The sequence below is a fragment of the Homalodisca vitripennis genome, chromosome X (assembly GCF_021130785.1).
Source record: "Homalodisca vitripennis isolate AUS2020 chromosome X, UT_GWSS_2.1, whole genome shotgun sequence".
In the NCBI taxonomy this organism is placed as follows: Eukaryota; Metazoa; Arthropoda; class Insecta; order Hemiptera; family Cicadellidae; genus Homalodisca; species Homalodisca vitripennis.
Window position 1 is genome coordinate 147,297,890 of NC_060215.1, and position 25,260 is coordinate 147,323,149.

General features: G+C 39.2%; 1 protein-coding gene across 1 annotated transcript in view; it reads left to right on the top strand.

Moving 5' to 3' along the window:
* Positions 1 to 25,260, top strand: part of LOC124369659 (ectopic P granules protein 5 homolog) — a 335,562-nt gene that overhangs the window by 209,181 nt on the left and 101,121 nt on the right. The window contains exon 24 of the mRNA XM_046827710.1: positions 8,150 to 8,307. Coding sequence (XP_046683666.1) covers positions 8,150 to 8,307 — 158 coding nt within the window. The remainder of the gene's footprint in view (positions 1 to 8,149; positions 8,308 to 25,260) is intronic.

Sequence of the window (25,260 nt, forward strand, 5' to 3'; positions counted from 1 at the left end):
ATGGAGTAAGTGTGTCAAGCAGCTGAGTGTACTGACCTCACCTGCTGACATTGCGGCTGCTGACAACTGACCTCAGACATCTGCTTGCTACTCACTGCTTAACTCCTAATGAGACCTATAATCCTACAATTGCCATACTAAACCTCTTTATATAAACATAAAATCTTTCTTGCTGCTTACCATTCAAACTACAGTGAGATACTGATTCAAAATGTCCACAAAATATCCATGTGGTAACTGTGGCATTGGAGTCAGATTTTCTGGAATAAAATGTACAGGTTTATGCAATAACTGGTACCATGCAGGCTGTCAAAATATTTTAGATAAGGTCCTGAAAAAATTAACTCGCCAGGAAATTGGAAAATGGAAATGCACAAATTGCAGTGCTGACAAACAGCCACAGCTATTAAACCAAGTACTCACTGACTCACTCTCTCTCTAAGTAGCTCTGATACCATTCAGGAACTAGAAAACAGTCTCATTGCAAATAACTTTTTAGAAAACTCAAACAGTCGGGAGGATAAATTAGAAATGGCAGCAAAAATTGGATCAGCATTAGTAGAAAAAAATGAACTCTTAAAAGACGAAACACTCAAGCTAAAGACCAAACTGATCATTATGGAGGAAAAACTTGAAGAAATGGGAAATGAAGAAAAGAAAAATCTACATAAAATTGAAAATCTCCTACAACTGAATGCAGATGTTGAAGCTCAGCTCACTAAAGAGAAGAAACTTTTCCAAGAAGCGCAATTTATCTATGAGGAACATGATTTACAACTTAGTCAACTCATTGATAGCTATGTGAAACGAATAGCAGAGCTTGAAAAACTGTTTTAACTCTGCAAAAGAAAATTGAAAATCAAGAAACCAAGACTTTTCATGATTCCGAGACACAATCTTCCCCTCCAGCCGAAATAATCAAAGATAGTCCTCCCTCATCCCTCCTTTTTGAAATGTTCGGTATCAAAACAAAACTTGATCAGATGGAGATAGCTATTAACACTTTGTACCCTGGGCCCTTAATACATGTTTCAGCGTGGATCCCTGGGGTTTTATGATGCTTTAAAAAAAATCTGTGTTATTACAGTAATTATGTTATAAACTCATACTATATATCTTTTTAAAGATAAAGTTACATATCAATATTTTGGTCCCAGGTGTGTATCAAAATCATTGTCACTTTCCGACTCGGGAGTCAAACAAAAGATCGCGAATTGCATCACTTTTGATTTCATCACCCATATTATTTAAACTCGAAAATAATAAGTAAAGAATATAAAGGAAAATCAACCGAAAGTCGAGAAGAAAGAGCAAAGCGAGTGTAAATACAAAACAAAACACACGGATAACCTCACATTGCTTGCATTTGCCTTTACTTCATTCAGTAAGAAACTACAGTTCTGATTATTTACAAACAGTTAAATTCACATTTAGAATACATTATAATAACATTTGCTTCAGTATTTGCCTGCAAGATTTGTAGAAAACTTAGTAAGACATCACTAAGACTCACAACAACACACAACGTGAAACACTACATAGCAAACTGACAGTACCGACGATCAGCCGCGGCGCCTACGATCAGCTGTCTAGACTCGCTTGTAGTACGACGAAAAATATACATAGTTCATTAGTACAACATGACTCAGGGATCTCAAAACCAACAAATACGAACTTAGACAACTAATGAACATAATCAAAATGTTTCAATCCAAAAATAAGATGACTGAGCTAAATAATACAATTAAATAACACGACCCGAGCTATACTCGGGCGCCGGTAGCAGGCGCTGCCAACGCGGCCCGACCTATACTCGGGCTCAGGGTACAAAGTGTTAATACCCTAGCTATAAATACTTTAACTTCAGGAGACAGACAAACCTGCAATGAAAAACTGAATAACACCTTGACAGAGGTAGACCTGACTTCAAGAACCAATCAAACCTGCCAACAAAAACTGGAGAACTCTTTAACAGACATAAGAACGCACTCAACTTCAGGAACCAGCCAAACCTGCAAGGAAAAACTGTACACCTTGACAGAATGTAGCCCGCCCCTGACTTCAGGAACCAGCCAAACCTGTAATGAAAAACTGAAGAACTTTTTGACAGACAGAAGCTCACACTCGACTTCAGGAACCAGCCAAACCTGTAATGAAAAACTGTACGCCTTGACAGAATGTAGCCCACACCAGACTTCAGGAACCAGCCAAACCTGTAATGAAAAACTGTACGCCTTGACAGAATGTAGCCCACACCAGACTTCAGGAACCAGCCAAATCTGTAATGAAAAACTGTACACCTTGACAGAATGTAGCCCACACCTGACTTCAGGAACCACCCAAACCTGTTAACAAAAACTGCAGAGACGAAGAAGGACATGGAAGACCAAATCTACCCAAGTAGGAGAAACCGCTGCTCTCCAAACAACTGAAGGCGAGAAGGGAAATATGTTCAGTGTATCTCTTTAAATGACAAAAGCTGCCAGTAAATCAAATGCCTTGCGACTCCAAAAATCTTTCCAGCTTGGACGTAAAAATGAAGCTAAGCAACTCACCACCACTGAACTCAAAGTTGAAGAAAAATGACGAAGATTATGAGGAGTTCTTCCAGAAAAACATTGCATTCTACTTGGAGCACATGAAGAAACACTATGGCTATACTGAAGCTACTGATGACCTATCACAGACCAACCATATATCTCAGTTCACTTCAACTGAAAATCAGTCACAGGTGCTCCCATTCCCATTCCTTCTTTATGTCGAAAACTTGAAAATCAGATGTATGGATAAATCAGTTTTTTAAAGTTTGGCTGTTTCTTTATGTAAAAAATTTGAGGTTCAGATGTAAGGATAAATCAGTTTTTAAAAATTTGGCTGGTTCTTTATGTCAAAAATCTTAAAATTCAGATGTGAGGATAAATCAGTTTTTAAAAGTTTGGCTGTTTCTTTATGTCAGAAATCTTAAAATTCAGATGTGAGGATAAATCGGTTTTTAAAAGTTTGGCTGTTTCTTTATGTCAAAAATCTTAAAATTCAGATGTGAGGATAAATCAGTTTTTAAAAGTTTGGCTGTTTCTTTATGTCAAAAATCTTGAGGTTCAATTGTGAGGATAAATCAGTTTTTAAAAGTTTGGCTGTTTCTTTGTCAAAAATCTTGAGGTTCAATTGTGAGGATAAATCAGTTTTTAAAAGGTTGGCTGTTTTTTTATGTCAACGATGTCCAGGTCTAAAATATACAATATAATTTAGATTGATTTGTATATTTCAACCCAACCTAGGCCTCACCAGAAGGTACCAGGAAATGAACATCTGTATAATGTCAGACAGTCAGGCAGCTCTTAAAGCTCTTGACTCCAACAGCATTTCATCCAAGCTTGTGTGGGAGTGCTTTAACACTCTCTCTGCAAGCTTGGATCACGCAACTGTGTGCGTCTTGGTTGGGTACCGGGCCACACAGGCATAGGTGGCAACGAATGCGCCGACAGGCTTGCCAAAAGCGGAGCAAGCATGCCATACACCGGTCCAGAACCGAGTTGTGGTATAAGCAAGTCAGCCGCTTATCAAAGTATAAACAAATGGTCCAGGAAGACACACCGCTTGCGGTGGCAGAGTCACCAAGGACAAGCACTCGGCAAAAGACTGCTTGCCGATTCTAGCTCCGGATTCACCAGATGGCTGATGGGGCTGGGGAGGGATCGGGTTAAGCAAGTGATTGCCTTGATCACTGGACACGGCCACTTCAGGAAACACCTAAACACTCTAGGTTTACGAAATGAGGACTCGGAGTGTAGACTCTGCAATAAGTCTGAAGAGACTGCAAAACACATAATACTGGACTGTGAGAGACTGGGAGCAAGGAGAAGGGCTCTTTTTCGGTGATAAAACAACCAGGCGACGAACCAGATGCTAGTATCGGGGAAAAGCTTCTTAGCCTAATTAAGGGCACGAAGATAGGCTTACCCCTCTAACATCAAAGGGGCACACAATAAGCTCAGGTTGACGTGTGAGGATCTAGGAATCCACCCCAATATCCCAAAGGAAAAAAAAAAAAAAAAGAGGATAAATCAGTTTTTAAAAGGTTGGCTGTTTTTTTATGTCAACGATGTCCAGGTCTAAAATATACAATATAATTTAGATTGATTTGAGGTAGTCAACAACCATGTCGAAATGTAACATACTGTGAGCCAGTAAATTACTTAGTGTAGTTTGTCAGTACAGCTGCGTCTGAGGTCAGAGGTTGCAGTGTCAGCAGGTGGCGGGCAATGCTCCCGTCTGTGTGGCACACTTGCACTGTCTGTCTGGCTGCCAGCCGTATTATTCAATTGGAATGTAATACGTGACTGTCAGGTGTTGACGTCATATGAGTGATGTCATATGGTTGACTAAATAAGGTTATGTGCTTATACTCTATATTTCAGTTATGCTTCAAGTTAGTTTAGCTTAGTTGTGAATATAACTTTATTTTGTAAAAAGAGCTTTTCATAAGCTGTGATATCTAGATGTGATGTGGCTGTAATATATCAGCCAGCTCGTTGTCCAGGTGTTTGTGGCATCACTATCCAGAACAGCTGTGTGAGTGTCAGTAAAATGAAAAATTATCTTGAGTCTTGAATCAAGATGTGTCAAATCATATGTGAAAGGACTTACAGTACTCCAGGTAAGGTGTTGATAAGAGGAAATTTGTTGATTTTACCTAAAACCTTCACTAATTTTACTGTTTCCTGGGACCACTTTCACTATCAGTATTGGCAGGTAGCCATCTTTTGTTTTTTTTAAGAGACATAGAGAGACAGCACATAGTGACATACATCAATCAAGCTCATGACAAGTCCAAAGCAACATGGAAGGTCATAAATGATGAAAAGACAGGAAAGAATGAAAATAAACCAAAGTTAGAACTACTTGCTGATGGAAAAAAACTTGAAGACCCTCAGGAAACTGCAGATTTCCTGAACGAATACTTTACAAACATTGCAGACAATACTTTAAGAAAACAACGAATTGACTTTACAGCACCAGAATTACCTACATTAACACCCATCACGAACAGCAAACTTGAACTACATACCACATCAGTAGAAGAGGTGCAAAATGTAATAAAATCTCTGAAATCAATGCACTCAGCTGGTCTGGATAAATATCTCGAGGGATCTTGAAATTCTGTTGTGAGGAGCTGTCTGAACCCCTCTCATACTTAATTAACAGATCTTTTTGTCAAGGAATTTTCCCCCAACAGCTTAAAACATCCAAAGTTTATCCAAAACATAAGGGGGGAAACAAATTGGAAGTAAACAATTACAGACCAATATCAGTCATCTCAACAGTATCCAAACTATTTGAGAAGATAGCCCTCAAAAGATTATTGGATCACTGCTATGAAAATGAGTTGACACCAAACCAACATGGCTTCAGGAAACATAAATCCACAACAACAGCCTTAATAAGTCTACTCGAGGAAACTATTGACCATATAGAAGCTGGCAGAATAGCACCAGGTATTATGCTGGACTTTAGCAAGGCCTTTGATTGCCTTGGCCATGACCTTATCCTCAAAAAATTACAATCCCTTGGTATAGTGGGAAAAGCAGCAGAATGGGTTCAGAACTATCTGGCCAATCGACGTCAGATTGTGGAGCTTTTAAGTCAAGAAAAGGGTATCACCAAAAAAGTTCTATCAACACCTGTACCAATAACAAGAGGAGTACCTCAAGGTTCTGTTCTGGGGCCAGCTCTCTTTATTACAACAAATGACCTACCAGCATATCTAAGCGGCAGTTGTACTCCCATAATGTAGGCTGATGATACTACCCTTGTGCTGGGTGAGGAGAGTACCGAATTACTTCAGATAAGTGCACTTATTGCCAAAAATCTAGCCACTCAATACTGCAATGAAAATGACTTAGTTATAAAAACACAGAAAACTAAGCTAATTATGTTTGGCAGAAGAGGAAGGGAGGACCCAGCATTACCTAAGGTGGAACTGGAAGAGAGTGCATGCTACCTGGGCATTACCATTGACAGTTCCTTTACCTGGACAGCCCACATTGACAATGTATGCAAAAAATTTAACACTGGTATATTTTTAATACGTAGAATGACGCAAATTGGCACTCCAGAAATAGCAAAAATAATTTACCACGCTTTCTGTGAAACCCACATTAAGTATGGTATAGCTAGCTGCATGGGGTGGAACTGCCAAGACCAACATGAACAGGATTTTGTAATGTATTGTATATGTATTATTATTATTTTTTATTATTGACATTTATATTCTATTCATAAATTATGTTGGCATTACGGATCATACGATTTATTCAATAAACGTACATTGGCGGAGCAAGTCACGCGATCCGACTAACCAATCAAATCAAAGCACCATCCCTCTCCAAATAACAAGAGCCTTTCTCTCTCTCTCCTTGTTCAACCATCAACGATGTAACACCACGTTATATGTGTCCGCTCCGCCGGTGTAGATTGCAAAGTAAATTCGAGTATTATTTCACTCCTTACAAGAAATGACATTAATGGTGTAGTGCATAGGACATACAGTTTGGCGGCGACACTACAGATTTTAATATTGCAAAAGAGGGCTGTAAGAACTATACTAGGCCTACAACCTATGGAGAACATTTTAAGAACCTCAAAATCTTGACTGTATATGCAATGTACATTTGTGAGGTGGCTCACTATGCATCAATCAAAAAACCAGCCAAGGAACCGACCTTCACAACTATAATACAAGACATGCAAACCGCTTCAATCTCCCAGCTCATCGAACTTCTCTTTTTGCAAAGCAACCAATATATGCCGGTATAAAGATCCTCAACCACCTACCACAAGACTTCAGGACAGGGAACTGGTGCAACACTAAAGAACAGACTGAAGAATTTCTTGTTGGACAATCCAATCTACTCAATGGACGAATTTTATCAAACAACCTGGACTTAAATATACATATTATATTGTATTACAATTTTATGTAAATACTCATGTTTGTATACAGTATTGTTTTGACACCATTGAATTTCTTAAAGAAATTGTAATAAATAATATTCTGACTTCTTACTTCTGACCACATCTGTGCAAATTGGCTATGATCTCATAGATCAGGAAAATACTTCCAAACTTTTTGAATTGACTGTAGATAAATTTGACTTGGAAAAAGCATGTGGGCTGTGTAGTAAGCAAAATTGCTTTAAGGATCTATGCTTTCTGATGCATGCCAAAAGTGTTATTTAATGCTTTAAAGAAATATACATTGCATTAATTCACTTGGATCTGACACATGGAATATGTATATATGATGCAGTAACCAAACAAAATCTGGACAAAATATTACTCATACGAAAAAAGGCAATAAGTATCATATTAAACTTAAATTGATTAAAGTCTGTAAAGCACTTAAAAAAAATTCAAAATCCTCATTATCTATAGTTTACTTTATATGTAATAGACGTAATTTTGTACATAACAGAAGTAATAAAATTTGTAACTAAAAATTCTATTGAATCATAAAGAGCTACACTTTTATGATACATGGTTAGCACTTCAGTTAGCATCCATCCGTGACATCGGGGACATCTCCACCGTCATCAGCACTTCTCGTTTTTGTTTATATTGGAATTTCAAATGTGTGCTGCAATCAAAAGTCCGCCAGTTGTGAAGTGTTATCTGTGATTCTGTGAGTGGCTGAGATCACAGGCAGCAGAGTTCTATGACACAGGAATTTCAAAGCTTGTCCACCGCTATGATAAGTGCCTGAATTTGTATGGTGATTATGTATATATAATATTAGTATTAATTTTAGTTCCTCTTTCATGTGTATATAATAAAATGATTTAGTTTTTTTAAATTCCAAAATGTTTCTTACTATCTGAGTAGTCCTCTTATAAAACGCACAACAAAATTACAACTGACAGCACTATCTAAAATTATATAAAATGAAAACAAGTTGAAGAAGCTGAGTAACTAGATTTGTTTAGATTCTGAAACAAAAAACAAAAAGAATAAAATTGGTACTGATCAGAGCACTCGAGATCCACCACCAAAGATTTCCATACCACAGAATTTCATTGAACAAGCTAACTATAATTTTTAAATATTAAGAGACAATTAGCTTAAATTGTCGTTATGAGTGATGTATTTGCAGAATCCCTGGTACGAGTATGTGGATTATGAGAGAGTGCGGACGACCCAGAACACCAGCATGGAGAGATGGCAGAAAACCCAGGGTCGGATCACCTCCTCTCAGCTGCCACCCCCTCAGTCCCTGGAGGATCCAGATCCGGTGCAGAGAATCAATAAGAGGTACATAGTTGATCTACTCTATCATTTTGTACTCAATTTTTTGTGGTTTGTGTTATGTATTACCGTACCACACTTGCCAACTAGAACCTTTAGATTTTTAGTAAGTAAACTCAACCTTTTTCAAAAATTTGAATGATCAATCCAGTAATAAAATAATTTTTATGCCTAGCATTGTTTTACATGATAAAGATTCTTTACAAATTTAGGTATGAGGAGTAGTATGTAAGTGGTTAGAATTTCACTTAACCAATAAACAACTATATAGTATCAAATGTTATGTAAATTATCAGTATATGTTATTATTAAATTGTATAGAGTCACTGTTCACCGAGTGATGCTACACTCTGGACTGAATGGATATCAAGATATGGACATGTGTGACCTACATGTATGATGTATGATGTATAGTTTACATCATATACATCACTGTGAATATTTCCCTCTGATTAATGCTATGTTCAACAGTTAATACTGACATAGACATCAGAAGAAAAACATGTTTGGCTATTAATTTGTAGTATGTTTTAACCCTTTGCACGCCATAAGCGAGTTACTTCGCATGCATAAAAGTCCGTACAGCGCCCATAGCGAGTTATACCGCGAACCACATTTTACAACATTAGATAGTTTAATAGTTGTCGAATTTCCTGCTAGATGGCAGAGAAAGTCACTTTTGCTGCCTAGTGCCATTAGCCAACGTGCCAACTGAACGTTTGAGGAGTATCAATCAGTAACAGCTGTTTCTTTCTATTCATGTTTGTTTCCCGTACTTCTCGCAATGCCCAAAACGATTATACTCGCCGCCATTTCATGAAGCGCTGCCATTTCGTGAAGTTCTATCTCTAGTGTTCCTGCTCACTGACAGTTTATGTTTTTACAGTTTTATTAGTTTATATTACGTTTAGTTCTTGTGAACTATTAAAACTATTGCTATAGTAATAACTATTATTTATTATTTTGACGTAACTTGTGAATATATTGCCATAATTATGGCTAACGCAGACGATCCGGACTTTGACGATTTCGTTCTTGGGGTTATGAACGCCAGGTTTTCAAGTGTAGTTGACGAAGCCGATGACACACGCACAATTTAGAAAAAGTTTAGTGAAGGACCTCGTTACAATCAAACTGGCGCAACAAATAAGCAGACGGGGCCACCGCGGCCGACCCACTCAAGGTCAAGGAACACCACCCGCTGAACGTTTGAACAAGAAATCACATTTTATTCAGAAGAGACCAAAAGGAACAGCAAGATGTGTGGTTTGTCTCAAAAAGGGCTTGAGAAAAGAAACTGTATACTCGTGCAAGACATGTAGATTTAATATGTGGTTGTTATCTCAGAATATCAGAATCGAGATAAAGTTTAGGTTAACACATACAAATAAATTGCCATGATAACTTTAATGGCAGATTTGTGTTTCACATTTAATTGCGGTTCTCAAATACTTTGTTAGATGTTAAACTGACAGTAAACTTTTAGTACTTTGCAACAGCATTGGCTATAATATTGTTATGCTCATAACTAATTAAGTGCTATAGTCAACTAATGTTAGAGGTTGGATTTGATGAGTTATAGCATGTGTATAGTGTTTTGTATAGACTCATCAATCCATTAATACCAGTGTGCTACTTTCAATAATATTTTTTGTGTAGGACACTCTTTATAGTGTGTTGTATACAAGTGTGAATAAAAACCGTTCCTATGAAACCTGTGCTAAGAAATAATAAGCATAGCTGCTCCTGACTTCAATGCACGGAGGAAATTTACAAAGACAATAGACAATAGACAATAGACAATGTACTTTATTTGCAACAATCATAGAGAATGGCATTAGCGTCACAAATACGAGGTCCAATCAAAAAGTATCCGACCTCGTCGTGTATCGCGGCTTCTGCTGCCAATAATGAGATAAGATTTGTTGCGACAATAGTTCCTACTATGATAAGGAAAGGTACAAAGTCTTATCTTGATCCCCCGACTGGTTCGCCGGAGACGGGTCAGTATGTACTGATAAGTCAAGTGCGCGTATCGGTTTTCTCTAACTGTGAAGATGACGGAAAAAGTGGAACAACGTTATTGCATTAAATTTTGCGTGAAACTCGGAGAAAAACAAAGTGAGACCATTCGGAAAATTCAGCTAGCATTCGAAAATGAGGCAATGAGTGTTACGCAGATTAAAGAGTGGTATAACCGTTTCAAAAGTGGTCGAACCTCGGCAGAAAGTGACGCGCGTTCGGGCCAACCAAAAACAAGTTGAACTCCGTAAATCATCGAGAAAGCAAAAGTTTTGATCTGTGAAAATCATCGAATGGCTGTGGAGGAAGTAAGTACTGAGTTAGATGTCAGTTTCGGATCAGCTGAAGCAATTTTAACGGATGACTTGGGATTGCGCCGGGTAGCCGCAAAATTTGTGCCAAAATTGCTGACAGACGAGCAGAAGCAACGGCGATTGGATGTTGCCGAGGACATGCTGCAATGTTGTGAGGATGATGCGGACTTTTTGACATCGATAATAACTGGAGACGAAAGTTGGGTCTATGGATATGACCCTGAGACCAAATTTCAGTCATCACAATGGCAGTCTCCCCAGGATCCTCGGCCAAAAAAAGCAAGGCAAGTTCGAAGCAATGTCAAAGTGATGCTTACTGTTTTTTTCGACCACCGTGGAGTTGTGCACCATGAATATGCCCCTGAGGGTCAAACTGTGAATGCACAGTACTATTTAAGTGTCCAACGTCGTCTCCGAGATGCGATTCGCCGCAAAAGACCTGACTTGTGGGCGTCTCAAAATTGGCGGCTACACCACGACAATGCGCCAGCTCATTCTTCCCAGCTCATTCAAACTTTTTTGGCGAAACACGGCACTCCGCAAGTTCCTCAGCCTCCGTACTCTCCAGATATGGCTCCATGCGATTTTTGGCTCTTCCCCCACCTCAAAAAACCATTGAAAGGCACCAGATTTGAAAGTCGAGAAGCAATTATGAAAAAAACGACGGCTGATCTCATGGCGATGCCGAAAAGTGATTTTCAAGACTGCTTCCAGAAGTGGAAACGTCGCTGGAATCGTGTTGCTTCTCAGGGTGCTTATTTTGAAGAAAATTAACGCCAGCTTTTTTCAGGTAACTTCAGTTTTACGTTGCACCAAAAGGTAGGATACTTTTTGATTGGACCTCGTATAACATCACATTATAAGAACAAATATTAGTTGTGTCAATATTATTACATGCTTATGTCAAAAGTTCTCCAAGATAAAAATTCATTTATGGAATAGAATGGGTGTTTCAACAGCCAGGTCTTCAATATTTTCTTTATGTTTTCTTGGGACTTGATGTCAGCAGGCAGGCAGTTGAACAACTTCGCTCCCATATAGGATGGCTTTTCTTCAAATTGAGCAGAATGGTGTTGGGGAAGAGCGAAGTCTGCAGCATAGCGAGTGTTGTGTTGGTGTAAGTACGGCCATGGGTGAAGTTATTCTCATGGGCATAAGTTATTATACTAAGTATATAGAGTGATACTACAGTTAGAATTGAGTGATCAACAAAAGCAGCTCTACAACTGTCTCTAGACTGCAACCCAGCTAGTGTTCGTATGCACTTCTTTTGTAAGATTAGGGTTCTTTGTATATTTAATGAACTAGATATACCCCAAACTAAAATACCATACCGAAGATGTGTTTCAAAAAGTGCATAATAAGCAGTTTTTGCCGTCTGCACATCACTAATTATCTTTATTCTTCGGATTACATAAAGTCCAGAACTTAGCTTCCTGCAGAGACTGTCAACATGAGAGGTCCAATTAAGACTTGTGTCAATTATAACACCTAGATACTTGGCAGCTTCTACTCTATCTATGTTAGGTAGAGTTCCCGCTTCAAGCTTTCATCTTCCCATTATTAAATGTTGCGATTTTGTTTCATTTAGTACCAGGCTGTTCTGATGGCAGTACTGAGTGGCTACATTCAGTGCTATGTACGTTGACACTTCAAGTGGCTCTGTTTCCTTGTTACTTAATAAAAGCACAGTATCATCCGCGTACATAATAGTGGTAGCAAATTCTTGCAGATACTTAGGCAGGTCATTTGTAAAAAGTACAAATAAAACAGGCCCCAGTACAGAGCCTTGAGGTACGCCTCTCGAGTTTGTTAGCAGGCTAGATCTCACCGAACAAGTCATACCATTGTCCGAATGAACCAGCTGAACCAGTTGTTGTCTATCAGTCAAATAGCTGTCAAACCAACTCGCTGAAATTCCAGAAATTCCAAGAGCTTTCAGTTTTGTTAGGAGTTGTTTATGATCAAGGCTGTCAAATGCTTTACTAAAGTCTAATAAAACAGATGCACAGGTATTGCCATTTTCAAGTTGATCAATAATGTGTTCTATTAGACTAACTATAGCGGTTGACGTAGAACGTCCTTTGATAAAACCATGTTGCTGACTAGTTAGTAAATTATTTTCCAGGAGGTGAGTAATAAGACGAGTCAGGGCCACCTTTTCGAAAACTTTAGATATTGTTGATATCAGCGATATTGGTCGATAATTACTAGCATCAGAGGTGCTACCCTGCTTGAAAAGGGGAATAAACTTCGCCAATTTAAGCCTTGTTGGAAACCTCCCTTCTGCGAATGATCGGTTTATCAGTAGAGTTATTGGGTCCTTCAGTTCCATTACACAAAATTTCAGCAGCTTCGAAGATACCAAGTCAATTCCATAAGAACATTTTGTTTTTAAAGAAGATATGATCTTTATTACTTCGTCTGAAGTGGTAGGAAAGAGTGTTAAGGGTGGAACATTATTCTGAGCAGGTACAAGTAGGGGTGGTTTTGGATTAGCCTCTAGAGCCTTGTCTGCCGCTGTAACAAACCTAGAATTTAGGTAATCAGCGATCTGGGTAGGGTCAGTAATTTTCCCTAATACCGGATCCATTAATTCCTTCGGACTATGTGATATTTTTGTTTTCCTTTCATTATTTACTACTGCTCATAAGGCCTTTGCCTTATTTTCTGCATGAAGAATTTTGTCTGTTACTTCTTTACGCCTTAACTCTTTAAGTCTTAAATCATAAGCTTTCTTTTTAGAGGCAGTGTCTTGCTTATGAATCAATTGACCAGTAGTGTTGTATACAAGCTGTGCTTGTAAAAAAACTTTACATAGTCTTTCAGCCTCAGCATCTGTTATTTTATTTCTCCTTTTTCCTTTTACTCTAGATTTTTTTAGTGGGCAAGCAGAATTTATTATCATTCCCAAGGTGTTACTAAACAAATTGTAGGCTGTGTCTGCATCTATAGCAGTAATCAGATCTTCCCATGATTCTTGTTGTAGTTTTATTTTAATGTCCCTCATGTTCCTTTCAGAAAATTGTCGTTTTTCAGTCATCTGGGCTGTTGGTTTTACCTGCTGGTGGTGTAGCGTATAGAGCTGTGCCGTATGGTCAGAGATCCCCTCATCCAAAACTTCCACTGTTATTGTTTCATCTTCTACATTAGTACACACACAATCTATTGATGATTGTGAAAAAGGTGTTATGCGAGTGGATGGAAGAGAAATTCTGAACATACCACAGCTTCTCAATATATCCTCCAACAGCATGTTGTCTCTGTTAACGTTTAGGCAGTCTATGTTGATGTCCCCCATAACAATTATCGGACACCTCCATATCGGTACCACTTGTATGGTTTAATAAATATTTTTATTAACATTGAGTGGTCTAATAAATATTTTTTTAAGAACTCATGCTGTGGTATAATAACGCTTGCTATACTTTGTGAGTATATTAATGTCAGAAACTGTCACTAACTCTGAAAGTGTATTTGCCGAGAGCGGCTGTAACAACAGGAATACAGTAGTATTAGCGCACAGCTGATCAGTACACGCCGCACGCTGGTCTGCTCGGCTGCTGTACCAACGTAACAGCACTGGTAGTCCCGCACAGAAATAACGCCCACTGCGCCGTGCCGGCCGGAGACACAACACGCATGCTGCCCTGATTGCCTTACTGCGGCTACCACCCTGCAGGCGTCTAGACTGTCTCGCATACCGTCAAGTCTGCTTCCGTTGCACCGACTGCATAATTTAGAATATTACAGAACAATATTAATTAACAAAATTGACGTTATTATTTCCTAATATTATTTATTGAACAATTTTTTATACATTTATTGACTGTTAATTGTTGTTGTTGTTATTTATTTATTGTAAATTGTTATTTATTTATTGTTCTGTTAGTTATTGCCTGATTTTAATTTAATTACCTATTTGTATATTTGATTTTAACCTGTTATTATTTATTTATTATCTGTTATATATTTTTATAAACTATTGACCATTTGGTATATACTTATGGAATGTTGACCAATTTTAATATAACAATTGGTTGCTATTTATTTATTGACTGCTGTTTTATTTATTAACTGTTATTCATTGTCTGTTAATTATTGCCTGCTTTTAATGTAATGACCAATTTGTATATATGAATGGACATGTTATTTATTTATTATTTGTCATATATAACAATCTATTTAAGTATTGACCTACTTAATAATTATTGACTGCTGACCAATTTTAATACATTTATTGGCTGCTATTTATTTATTGTTAGTTATTAATTATTTATAACTGTTTTGTTAACATTTAATATCTGTCTCTGAATCAGAAATACGTTATAACATGCCTATAATAACTCGATCTTCTGACCTGCTAAACATGACTGACGGCCTATATTTTATTGATAATGTGTGTGTGTGTGAGTTTATTGTTTAGCTTTGTATGCATGCGTGTGTGTGTGTGTTTTTTTTTTTCTTGTGAAGGAATGCATTAATTTCGATATAGTGTAGGTTCCAGAAATCGACAACAATAAAATGATTCGTTTCTGTTTATGTTTTTATTTTTCTATTCTTTTCCTTTTTTATAGCTCTTAAAATAATGTTTCTTGGGCACTCTTTAAGCATATCCCGTATGTTGTCTTACTTCTTATAGCCATAAAACTTCATATACTAGAATTTGTTGCATCTTTGTCATGTCGTTCCATTATCATAACTGATTAAATTATTACTTTTTACACTGTTTGAATTTAGTTAATATGCATCCAAACAGAGCATGTTTACTATTAGTTATTTTTAGTTATCTTTAAATCATACAATTTTAATTTTGTTCTAATATTTACATTATATATTAGTATTATTGTGATTGCAAACTCGAGTGAAGATGGACTCGGTTCTCACACACAGGCTTTTGCCCATGTGGGTACCTTCTCGTGTATATTATTATCATATGTTTGTATTATATGTAAATGAGATAAATAAATGAAAATGGAAATGAAGTGATTCATATTGCTTCTCATCTTCATATTGAACTAAAGGCCATATCCACTAATTTTGGTGAGAATGCCATAAAAAACATTGTCCCACATATTACTAAAATAATGAACCAGCTTAATGTAAAGTGTAAACAAATTAGTGACCTGGAGAAAGAACTCAGTTCTCGTAATAGGGACCTTGAAGCTGCTGAGAAAAGAGTGCAGACTCTCAACTGCAGTTTCAGAGAAAAATCTGTGGAGTGCAATTTGTTGGAGGATGAGTCGACTGAGATCATCATTGGCCTTAAACAACAGTGTAAAGAATTGACGGAACAAAATCTAGCTCTAAGTGATAGAATTAAGGAAAATGTACAGTTAGATGTAGGAAATATAGATAAGTTATTAGTAATAATAATAATAACGTCTTTATTTGCAGCGATTTTCAACATTACATTGTTGTTTTTCAAAATAACTGAAGTCATACATTTTTAATCAAGGCACATACAAATCTATATCATCATCCGAGAAATATAAAATTAAACTAATCTAACCTCTAATACATTACACAGCTATTTAGAGGTGAAACACTCCTCCTCCAAAGCCAGTCTGAGATTGTCCTTAAACGAGGAATATCCATAAGCCTTTAGACTGTGAGGGACACTGTTGTATATCTGGGGGCCAAAGTATCGAAATCCATTCCTCCCCATCTCCAGCCTGACCCTGGGCACCTCCAGCATGGCGTCCTGCCGAGTGTGACAGTCCCTAATCTCAGCCCGGGTCTGTAGCATCCCCCTGAGGTAAGAGGGTTTTCCCGTCAGCAACACCTTGTGAACAAGGCAAGCCACCTGGAGTTTGAAAATGTACTTTATCGGGAGGATCCTTGCTGTACGGCGATACTGGCTAACGTGATCAAATTTTCTCAGGCCGTACACAAATCTTACAGCAGAGTTCTGTAACTTATCAATCAGGACCGCACCCTCAAGGGTCAATCTTCCCCCAAATACAGGAAGAGCATAAACAATAACTGGGAAAACCACAGCTTTGACAATCTTCAGTTTCACTTCCTCCTGGAGTAACCCCTTAAACCTAAACAACACTCTTAACCTATTCATTACACCACGATTGATATTTTGAACATGGTTCAAGAAGGTTAACTGCTTGTCAAAAGTAACACCAAGGATTTTTACTGTGTCTGCAACCTGCAAAGGAACACCTCCCAAGGAAACTCCCAAGGGTCCATTACCAAGAAAGACTGCATTTGAAGAGGGGTAAAAATTAACAAGTGAACACTTTCTTGGATTCAACTGAAGCCCGTGATCGTCAGCCCAGAGCATTAATCTGCTGCATTGCCAAGGAAGACTGTAATGGAGGATATGACAACACAAGCTGAGTGTCATCAGCGTAGGAGTAAAGGGAACAGAATGATAACTCAAGATTAAGATCCGCAGTATACAATAGAAACATAATAGGACCTAAGCAGCTACCCTGAGGAACCCCTGACTCCTTGAGAGCAATCCCTGAAAGACGATCATTCACCCTGGTTACCTGGGTTCTGTTGATCAGATAAGAGCGAAACCACATTGTTGAAACCCGATCAAAACCGTAGTAATGCAGCTTAGCCAAAAACATATCAAAATTCACTGAATCGAATGCATGTGAGAAATCAAGAGCAGCTAAACTACTACATAGTAGACAATAAAGCAAAAGTGGAAGCTTTGGGTGAAGAAAGAAAGTGTTTGTTGACTACCATAGAGGTGCTCGAGGCGGAGCTGGTTTGTTTGAGGGCTCAGATTGCGGGGTTGGAGGCGCGGGTCAACTATTCAGTTGGTACGCTGACGCCTTCCCCTGCCACGCTCTCTGAGACCCCTCTGATGGATCTCGGCGTTGGCCCTGACGATCTCTGTGGTGGTGATGCCTCAGGTTGTTGTGATGCCCAAAGCACTGTCGATTTAGAGGCTCCTAATGAAAAAATTGTAGACAACGTAGCTGCTAGTTCAGGTAAAATGTTAATTATCGGTGATTCTCTAGTACGCCAGGCCAGCCTAAAGTGTGTGTATAAGGGTGCTATGCTAGAATGCTGTCCTGGAGCTCGTATTGTAAATGTCAAAGAAAGGTTGCTGAACTATGTTAATCAAGATCTGTCTTTTATTCATCTTCATGTAGGCACCAACAACCTGAGGAGAGGTTACAGGGGGGTCCGGGGTACAACGGAGGACACGGAAAAAAACAGGCTCTCCACAGTATGGCTGACTTGCTGTTTACAACTAAAAAACATTTTCCAAATTCCAAAATATTTGTAAACAGCGTTCTCATTCGATCAGATATTGGCTACAAAGCTCTTTTTGATTTTAACAGTCAGCTTGAAATAATGTGTCACAACTTTGGTGTCACATTTGTGAAGGCGAACTGTTGGGTTGCGAGGTGAGATCTTGGCCGGGATGGCAGGCAGACACCTAAACAGGAGAGGTGTGGCGCGGCTGGCGGCACTCTTTGAAGCTGTGATGGACTTTGGTCTCAGGCTCGAGACTGAGCATTCTGCTGCAGTATACCCCCTAAGCTCAATCTCCAACTCACAGACACCTCCGATTCCGGGAAACGGGCAGTAAGAGGGAGCAATTTTAGATTGGCTCATGTCAATATGCGCTCCCTCAACACTGGATTTGATGAACTCCATGCCCTTGTGCAAGATTTCGATTTTGAGGTAATTGATGTCACTGAGACATGGCTTGACCCTTATACTCCTTCTCTCAGTTACGAGATGCCGGGTTATACTTTTTTGAGAGCTGACCGCAGTCTGCAGCCTGGTGTTGGCGTTGCTGTTTACATCAAGGACTGTCTTAGATTTGAGCGAGTCGAGCTGGCCGAAGTTGACCCTAGTATTGAACACATTTCGCTTATTGTCAGAATGAGAGAGTGTAAACTAGGGGTTGCCATCGTCTACAGACCGCCTGATGTGAACTACACTTGCCTAAAATCTCTGTTCCAGTCTTTTTTTGTGGACATGGCTGTTGAGGTTAACTCTGTCGTCTGTTTGGGTGACATCAACGTTGATCTGATGTCCAATACCTGCAGTGCTGCTGGCTACCTTCGTCGTCTGATTAAGTCTCACAACGTTGTACAGCATATCAGTGAGCCGACTAGAGTGACAAGCACTTCAGAAACACTGATTGATCATCTGATTGCTGACAAAGCTACCAAAGTAGAAAAGTGTGGAGTTATAGACACATCAAGTATTATTGATCATCGAGGATTGAGAATAACAGACCACAGACTCATATATTGTGACTTAAGATTCGAACAAGAGAAGACTCAGGCCAAGTTGATAAGGTACAGAGATTACTCCAAATTTAATTTTAATGAAACATTGGCAATGGCTGCTGAAGTGGATTGGAGTAGAGCATGTGATCTCAGCGGTGTTGATGATATAGAATATTTCATAGCTTCCAACATTAAAAGCATTTTTGACAAACATGCTCCAATTGTTACTAAAAGAGTAACAAAAAATAAGGCCCCCTGGAGAACCCGAGAAGTTATAGAACTCACAAAAGTGAAAACCAGGTTGAAGAGGCAGTTTCTTAGGAATCAGAATGATGCTAACTGGTCAGAATATAAAAGTCAGAAACACACTGAATAGTGCTATAAGATCGGCAAAGAAGAGATATTTTGAAGATAAACTGGCCAATTGTAGAGACTCCAGTATTTTCTGGAAATGCTTACGGCAGAATGGTATAGTGGGGTCAAAAGATCAAAAACTGCCTCCAAACATGAATACTAATGATATAAACAAGTACTTCACAGAAATGGGCACGTCTTGCGAACCTGATGAAGCATTGGAGCAGTTTTATGATACGAACAGAAGGGTAGGACTAACTAACGAGTTTAAGTTTAGGGATAGTTTCACACAAAGAGGTGGTGTCAGCAATGAATGAAATTACCTCTAAGGCAGTAGGAACAGACGACATCGGTATTGATATGATAAGAGCAGTAAGCCCATATGCTATTGATGCCATTTTTTTTTTTTTTTTTTTTTTTTTTTATCCTTCTGAGGGAAGAGGACACTTTGTCCCCGCACTTAGTCCTAAAAGGACCTTTGCGCCTCCCTTACTTTTATTTTTTTTCCCTCAAAAACCGAGGCTTTTGCAAAAAACCAATCAGATTTAAGGGCTCCTGTTCTTTGATGTCCTTGGGGGCTGAGGAGGTATGCTCCCAGGTATCTTTTCCTAGTCTCTACGATGGCAGGACAATCCAACCAAATGTGCTCCGCTGACTCCTCCTCCTCTCCACAGAGTCTACATTCGCTGCTCCGACTAAGGCCTACCTTCAAAAGGTGCTTTCTCAGAGGGCCATGTCCTGTCAACATTCCTAATATCAGTCTTATATCCTCCTTATTCTGGTCTAGGAGAGCTGTCCATCCTTTTGCATAAGGAGAGATAAACATTTTGGATATTCTTAAACCCGAGGCTCTGCTCCAATTCTTATATCTTGTCCTCTTTTCCCAATCTTTAACCAGAGCTTTAATGCTGGAGAAGGATATTCCACATCCTGGCTCTGGCCCCACCAATATGGATTCCGCTCCCTTTTTGGCGAGGATGTCCGCTTTTTCGTTTCCATGAATTCCTTCATGACCCCGGCACCCATCCGAGTGTTACTCTATTACTTGTTGCTAGCTCTGCTAGGGCCTGTCCTGCATTCCCAGACCGCTTTCGAATCAATCGAACAGGTATCCAGTGCCTTCAGTGCAGCCTGACTATCAGAGAGTATAAGGTATGATAATCCTTTAGTCCCCAACTGTGTGAGTCTTCTAGAACATGAATCTATTGCCATGACCTCCGCCTGAAAAAAACTGAGGCATGTCTTCCCAGGGGCACAGCCATGTCAACTCCAGGTCCATGTATTCCATATCCTGCCCTTGAGTTCTAGGAGTGAACCATCGGTGTAAAACTTCAGGACTCCTATTTTTTTGGGTAGGCCTCCCTTTTAATCCATTCCTCCCTACTTCCGATAGAGACCGTGTATGGTTTTTCAAAGGAGTATTTCTTAACCATAGTATCAGATACTTTGGTTAGCATTTCAGCCTCAGGGAAATTTTCCAATATCTTCATATGGCCTTCTAGGGAGGTAACATTTATTACCTTTGTCCCTAGAAGCTTCATTGCGCTCATCGCAGCTGTTCTCATCACTTCCTGGCCAAGAGGAGTATAACCCAGAACCGCTTCCATTGCTAGTGTTGGGCAGGAGCTCATTGCTCCCGTGATGCTTAAAGCAAGCTAACCTCTGAAGACTCTGTAGCCTTTTTGCAGCTGTTGTTTGTTCGACCTTCGGCCACCATACTAAAGCAGCATATGTGACCATTGGTTTCACTTATGGTTTCGTAAATCCAATAAATCATTTTGGGTTTAAGTCCCCATTTAAATCCAAAGAGTCTCTTACAGGCCCCAAGGGCCATTATTGCTTTGGATATCTTGTTTCTAATATGGGAGTTCCAAGTGAGCTTCTCATCCAAGATTAAACCCAGATACTTCACTTCTTTTGTTTGGTTTATGCTGATTCCCTCCAGGACCGGTTTTGCTAGCTGGAATTTCCTTTTCCTGGTAAAGGTAATCATGTTTGTTTTTGATGGGTTGATCCGCAGACCTTCCCCATGACACCAGTTGCTTATGAAGTTCAGTTCTGTTTGTAATTGGCGTTCCAGCCTGCCAGTGTTTTTCCCTTTAATCATAAGCACTAGGTCATCCGCATAACATAGTAGCCTTATCCCCCTCTTCTCTGCTTTTCTTAGGAGATCATCCACTACCATCGCCCACAGGAGAGGAGATAAGACTCCCCCTGGGGGCAGCCTCTTTGGGCCGTGATCGCCCGAGAAGTTATAGAACTCACAAAAGTGAAAAACCAGGTTGAAAGAGGCAGTTTCTTAGGAATCAGAATGATGCTAACTGGTCAGAATATAAAAGTCAGAAACACACTGAATAGTGCTATAAGATCGGCAAAGAAGAGATATTTTGAAGATATACTGGCCAATTGTAGAGACTCCAGTATTTTCTGGAAATGCTTACGGCAGAATGGTATAGTGGGGTCAAAAGATCAAAAACTGCCTCCAAACCATGAATACTAATGATATAAACAAGTACTTCACAGAAATGGGCACGTCTTGCGAACCTGATGAAAGCATTGGAGCAGTTTTATGATACGAACAGAAGGGTAGTAGGACTAACTAACGAGTTTAAGTTTAGGATAGTTTCACACAAAGAGGTGGTGTCAGCAATGAATGAAATTACCTCTAAGGCAGTAGGAACAGACGACATCGGTATTGATATGATAAGAGCAGTAAGCCCATATGCTATTGATGCCATTACCCACCTTGTAAATATGTCCTTGGCAAGAGATGAGTTTCCACAGACATGGAAGATGAGTATAGTCAAACCATTGCCGAAAACACAGATACCAACAAGTGTTTCTCATCTTAGACCCATATCAATCTTACCAGCCATGTCGAAAATAGTGGAAAAATTGGTTGTGAGACAAATTTCGAATTTTGTTGATGAGCAAAATATTCTACCGAAACTCCAGTCTGGGTTCAGGAAACATCACGGGACATGTACTGCACTGGTTAACTTGTTTAGTGAATTGTTTGAGACTCGGGACGGAGGCCGGTGTAGTTCACTAGTCATGCTTGAGTACTCCCAGGCTTTTGACTCAATCAGCCATTCTTTATTGCTTGCAAAGATGGAGTTTCTTGGTTTCGGGTATAATGCACTAAACTGGTTTAGGTCATATCTTGTTGAGAGGCAACAGATGACGAGGATGGGTACGATGACTTCTTCTCTGGTGAAAGCTAGGGGCGTCCCGCAAGGAAGTTGTCTAGGCCCGGTACTCTTCACATTGTACACATCAGATCTGGACAACTGTGTGCGCCACTGCAAAGTCCATCTGTATGCCGATGATTGCCAGTTGCATATGCCATTTGGGTTAAATGGGTTGGAGGAGGCTATTGCTAACGTAAATTCAGATTTGGAGAGCATGCGAGTGTGGTTGGGGAGACATGGTCTTAAGCTGAACGCTAAAAAATGCACGGTTCTCTACATAGCATCAGCGGCTCAGGTGCAGTGTATCAAAGAGAGCAACGTGCAAATCAGGATTGGCGATGAAAACTTGAGTGTAAGTGACACTGTAAAGACGCTTGGCGTTGTGCTGGACAGTGGGCTGGGGTTTTCTGACCATGTGTCGTATGTTTCTCAGAGAGCACTGGGGAGACTGCGAGGCATGTATACGCTGAGATCCACCCTTCCAGAGTCCGTTAAGCTGCGTCTTGTCCTGTCTGTCGTGTTGCCAATTTTTTATTACTGTTTTCCTGCATACGGCAATAGCATCTCAAAGGAGGACGCAGAACGAGTTCAAAGAATGCAAAACACTACAATTCGTTTTGTATACGAGCTCTGTTGAAGAGATCACGTGTCACCCTTTCGAGATGCTGCAGGACTCATGACCATGGATGCCGTGTGTAGGATGCAGACTTGCTGCCTTATAAACAATGTACTGTTCCAGCGGGAGCCACGGTACCTGGCAGAAAGGCTGTGCAGTCGTGCTGAGATCGTTTGCCGCAACACTCGGCAGAGTGACCATCTTCACAGTGAGGTTGGAGATTGGTCGAAGGGGATTTTCCCATTTTGGTCCAAAGTTGTACAACGGTCTCCCTTGTGACCTTAAATTGCTTAAAGGTCGCCATTTTAAACTTCAGCTAAAGAAGCACCTCTTTTCACTGGAGTGAACGTTTTATACTTTTAACTTTGTACTTTTAACTGTTTTAAATAAGTTTAGTGTCTAAAATATATTGTATTATGTTGACGTGAGTTATTATGAAAAACAGATGTATCTGATAATCGCTTGAAATAAAAGGCATGTTTATTTATTTTATTTTATTTATTTATTTATGCATTGGGATATAATCTCAAGGGATTCCTCTAGGTTGCCTTGGTTTCTATAAATACCTGCAATGTACAGACACCGATCCTGAAGTTTTATCCTTATAAGGGCCATTTCACAAACCATCTCTACACTCTTCACTTCAATAGAGATTGGATCAATTAGAGTTATTAGTGAGTTTTTGCAGAAAATACCCGCACCTCCTTTTTTATGAAACTGCCGACAGAAATCAGCAATCAAAGTATAATCAGTCAGGTTAGTATTGTGCAGCTGGTCATTGCTCAGACCATGCTCTGTGAGGATTAGAATATCAGGCTCAAGTCGTTGAAGAAAATGAGTTATTATGTCAATTTTGTTGCTGAGCCTGTCAACGTTTTGGTTTAGAATTTTTAAGTGTTCCTTGTTCAATTGGGGTATGGTAAAGCTGTTTTCATTTTGAAATTGCTGAGGCCGGTCTTGTCTAAAAAATATTTGTCCTGTTCATTTTCTGCTCGTGGTGGGCTCCGCAGGCCTGATTCAGATGGAGATTGTTGGCTTATAGGAGGCCGGGAATTGAGCGTGAATGAATTAGACTCAATGCAATCAGCATTCGGCAATTGATTGTTTGTCATGATCGAAATGTAGTAATCAATGTTTGTGGTGTAGAACTCTTCTATACTCTCGTCTTTAGTTCGTGATCTTGCATTCATCGGAGGCTTTATTACTGAGGCTTTAGCGACTCCGTGTGTGTCTAAAACGGACGTCACCTGTAAGGTGTTACCAATGTTCAGTCCTGTGGATGCTTTAGCATTATTGTTACACATCTCAAATCCTTCTAAATAACACATGTTGTGGTTTTTATATTTTTGAGCTTGGAGAGACACACTAAAGAGGTTCTTTCCCTTTGCGTCCCGTCTAACTCCTGATTTCCTTTTGGTCCCTGAGGTAGACTTATTCAGGGTAGAATCTAGAGGATCATCTTTATGTTTGCATTGTTGAGTAGATTTAGATGCTATAAAGTTAGTAGGTAGGATTCTTCCAGACTCATTTAGATGAAGGTGAGTGTTGTCTAGAAGTGCTGACATTTGTTGCTCCAGTTGGTCTTGCCTCCTCTTAAGGATTAGCATCTCTGAGTTCACTGACAAGGATTGTGGTGCAGGTGGAGGGGTGACTTCTATGGAGGTTTGGGTGGAGGTGTCTATCTTTGGTTCTTGGTCATTCTTGTCATGTGATTTATTCCTCTGAAGGGTCAAAAGAGATTTCTCCAGATTTTTTATCTTAGTATAGTATGATTCTATAGTTTGTTGTGATTTTATGTCTTGCTCCTCAAACATTTTTTGCATTTCTTTATGAAACTGTTTTTCTTTGCACAATTGGAGAATACAAATATATAATAGAATACAAATAATATATAATAAAGAATACAAATATTAAATAAACCATTCATTTGTAAAACAACAAAACAGAAAGATATTACATGGAACACTAGCACTTGAAGTGGGTCAATTATATTGCATAGTGCGCCAATAGCACTTTAAAGTGGTTCTAGTACATCACATAGTGTGACAATAACACTTTAAAGTGGTTCTAGTACATCACACAGTGTGATAATAACACTTTAAAGTGGTTCTAGTACATCACACAGTGTGATAATAACACTTTAAAGTGGTTCTAGTACATCACACAGTGTGACAATAACACTTTGAAGTGGTTCTAGTACATTTAATGCACTTTTAATGTGTGCTGTCCTTTTAAAGATATTA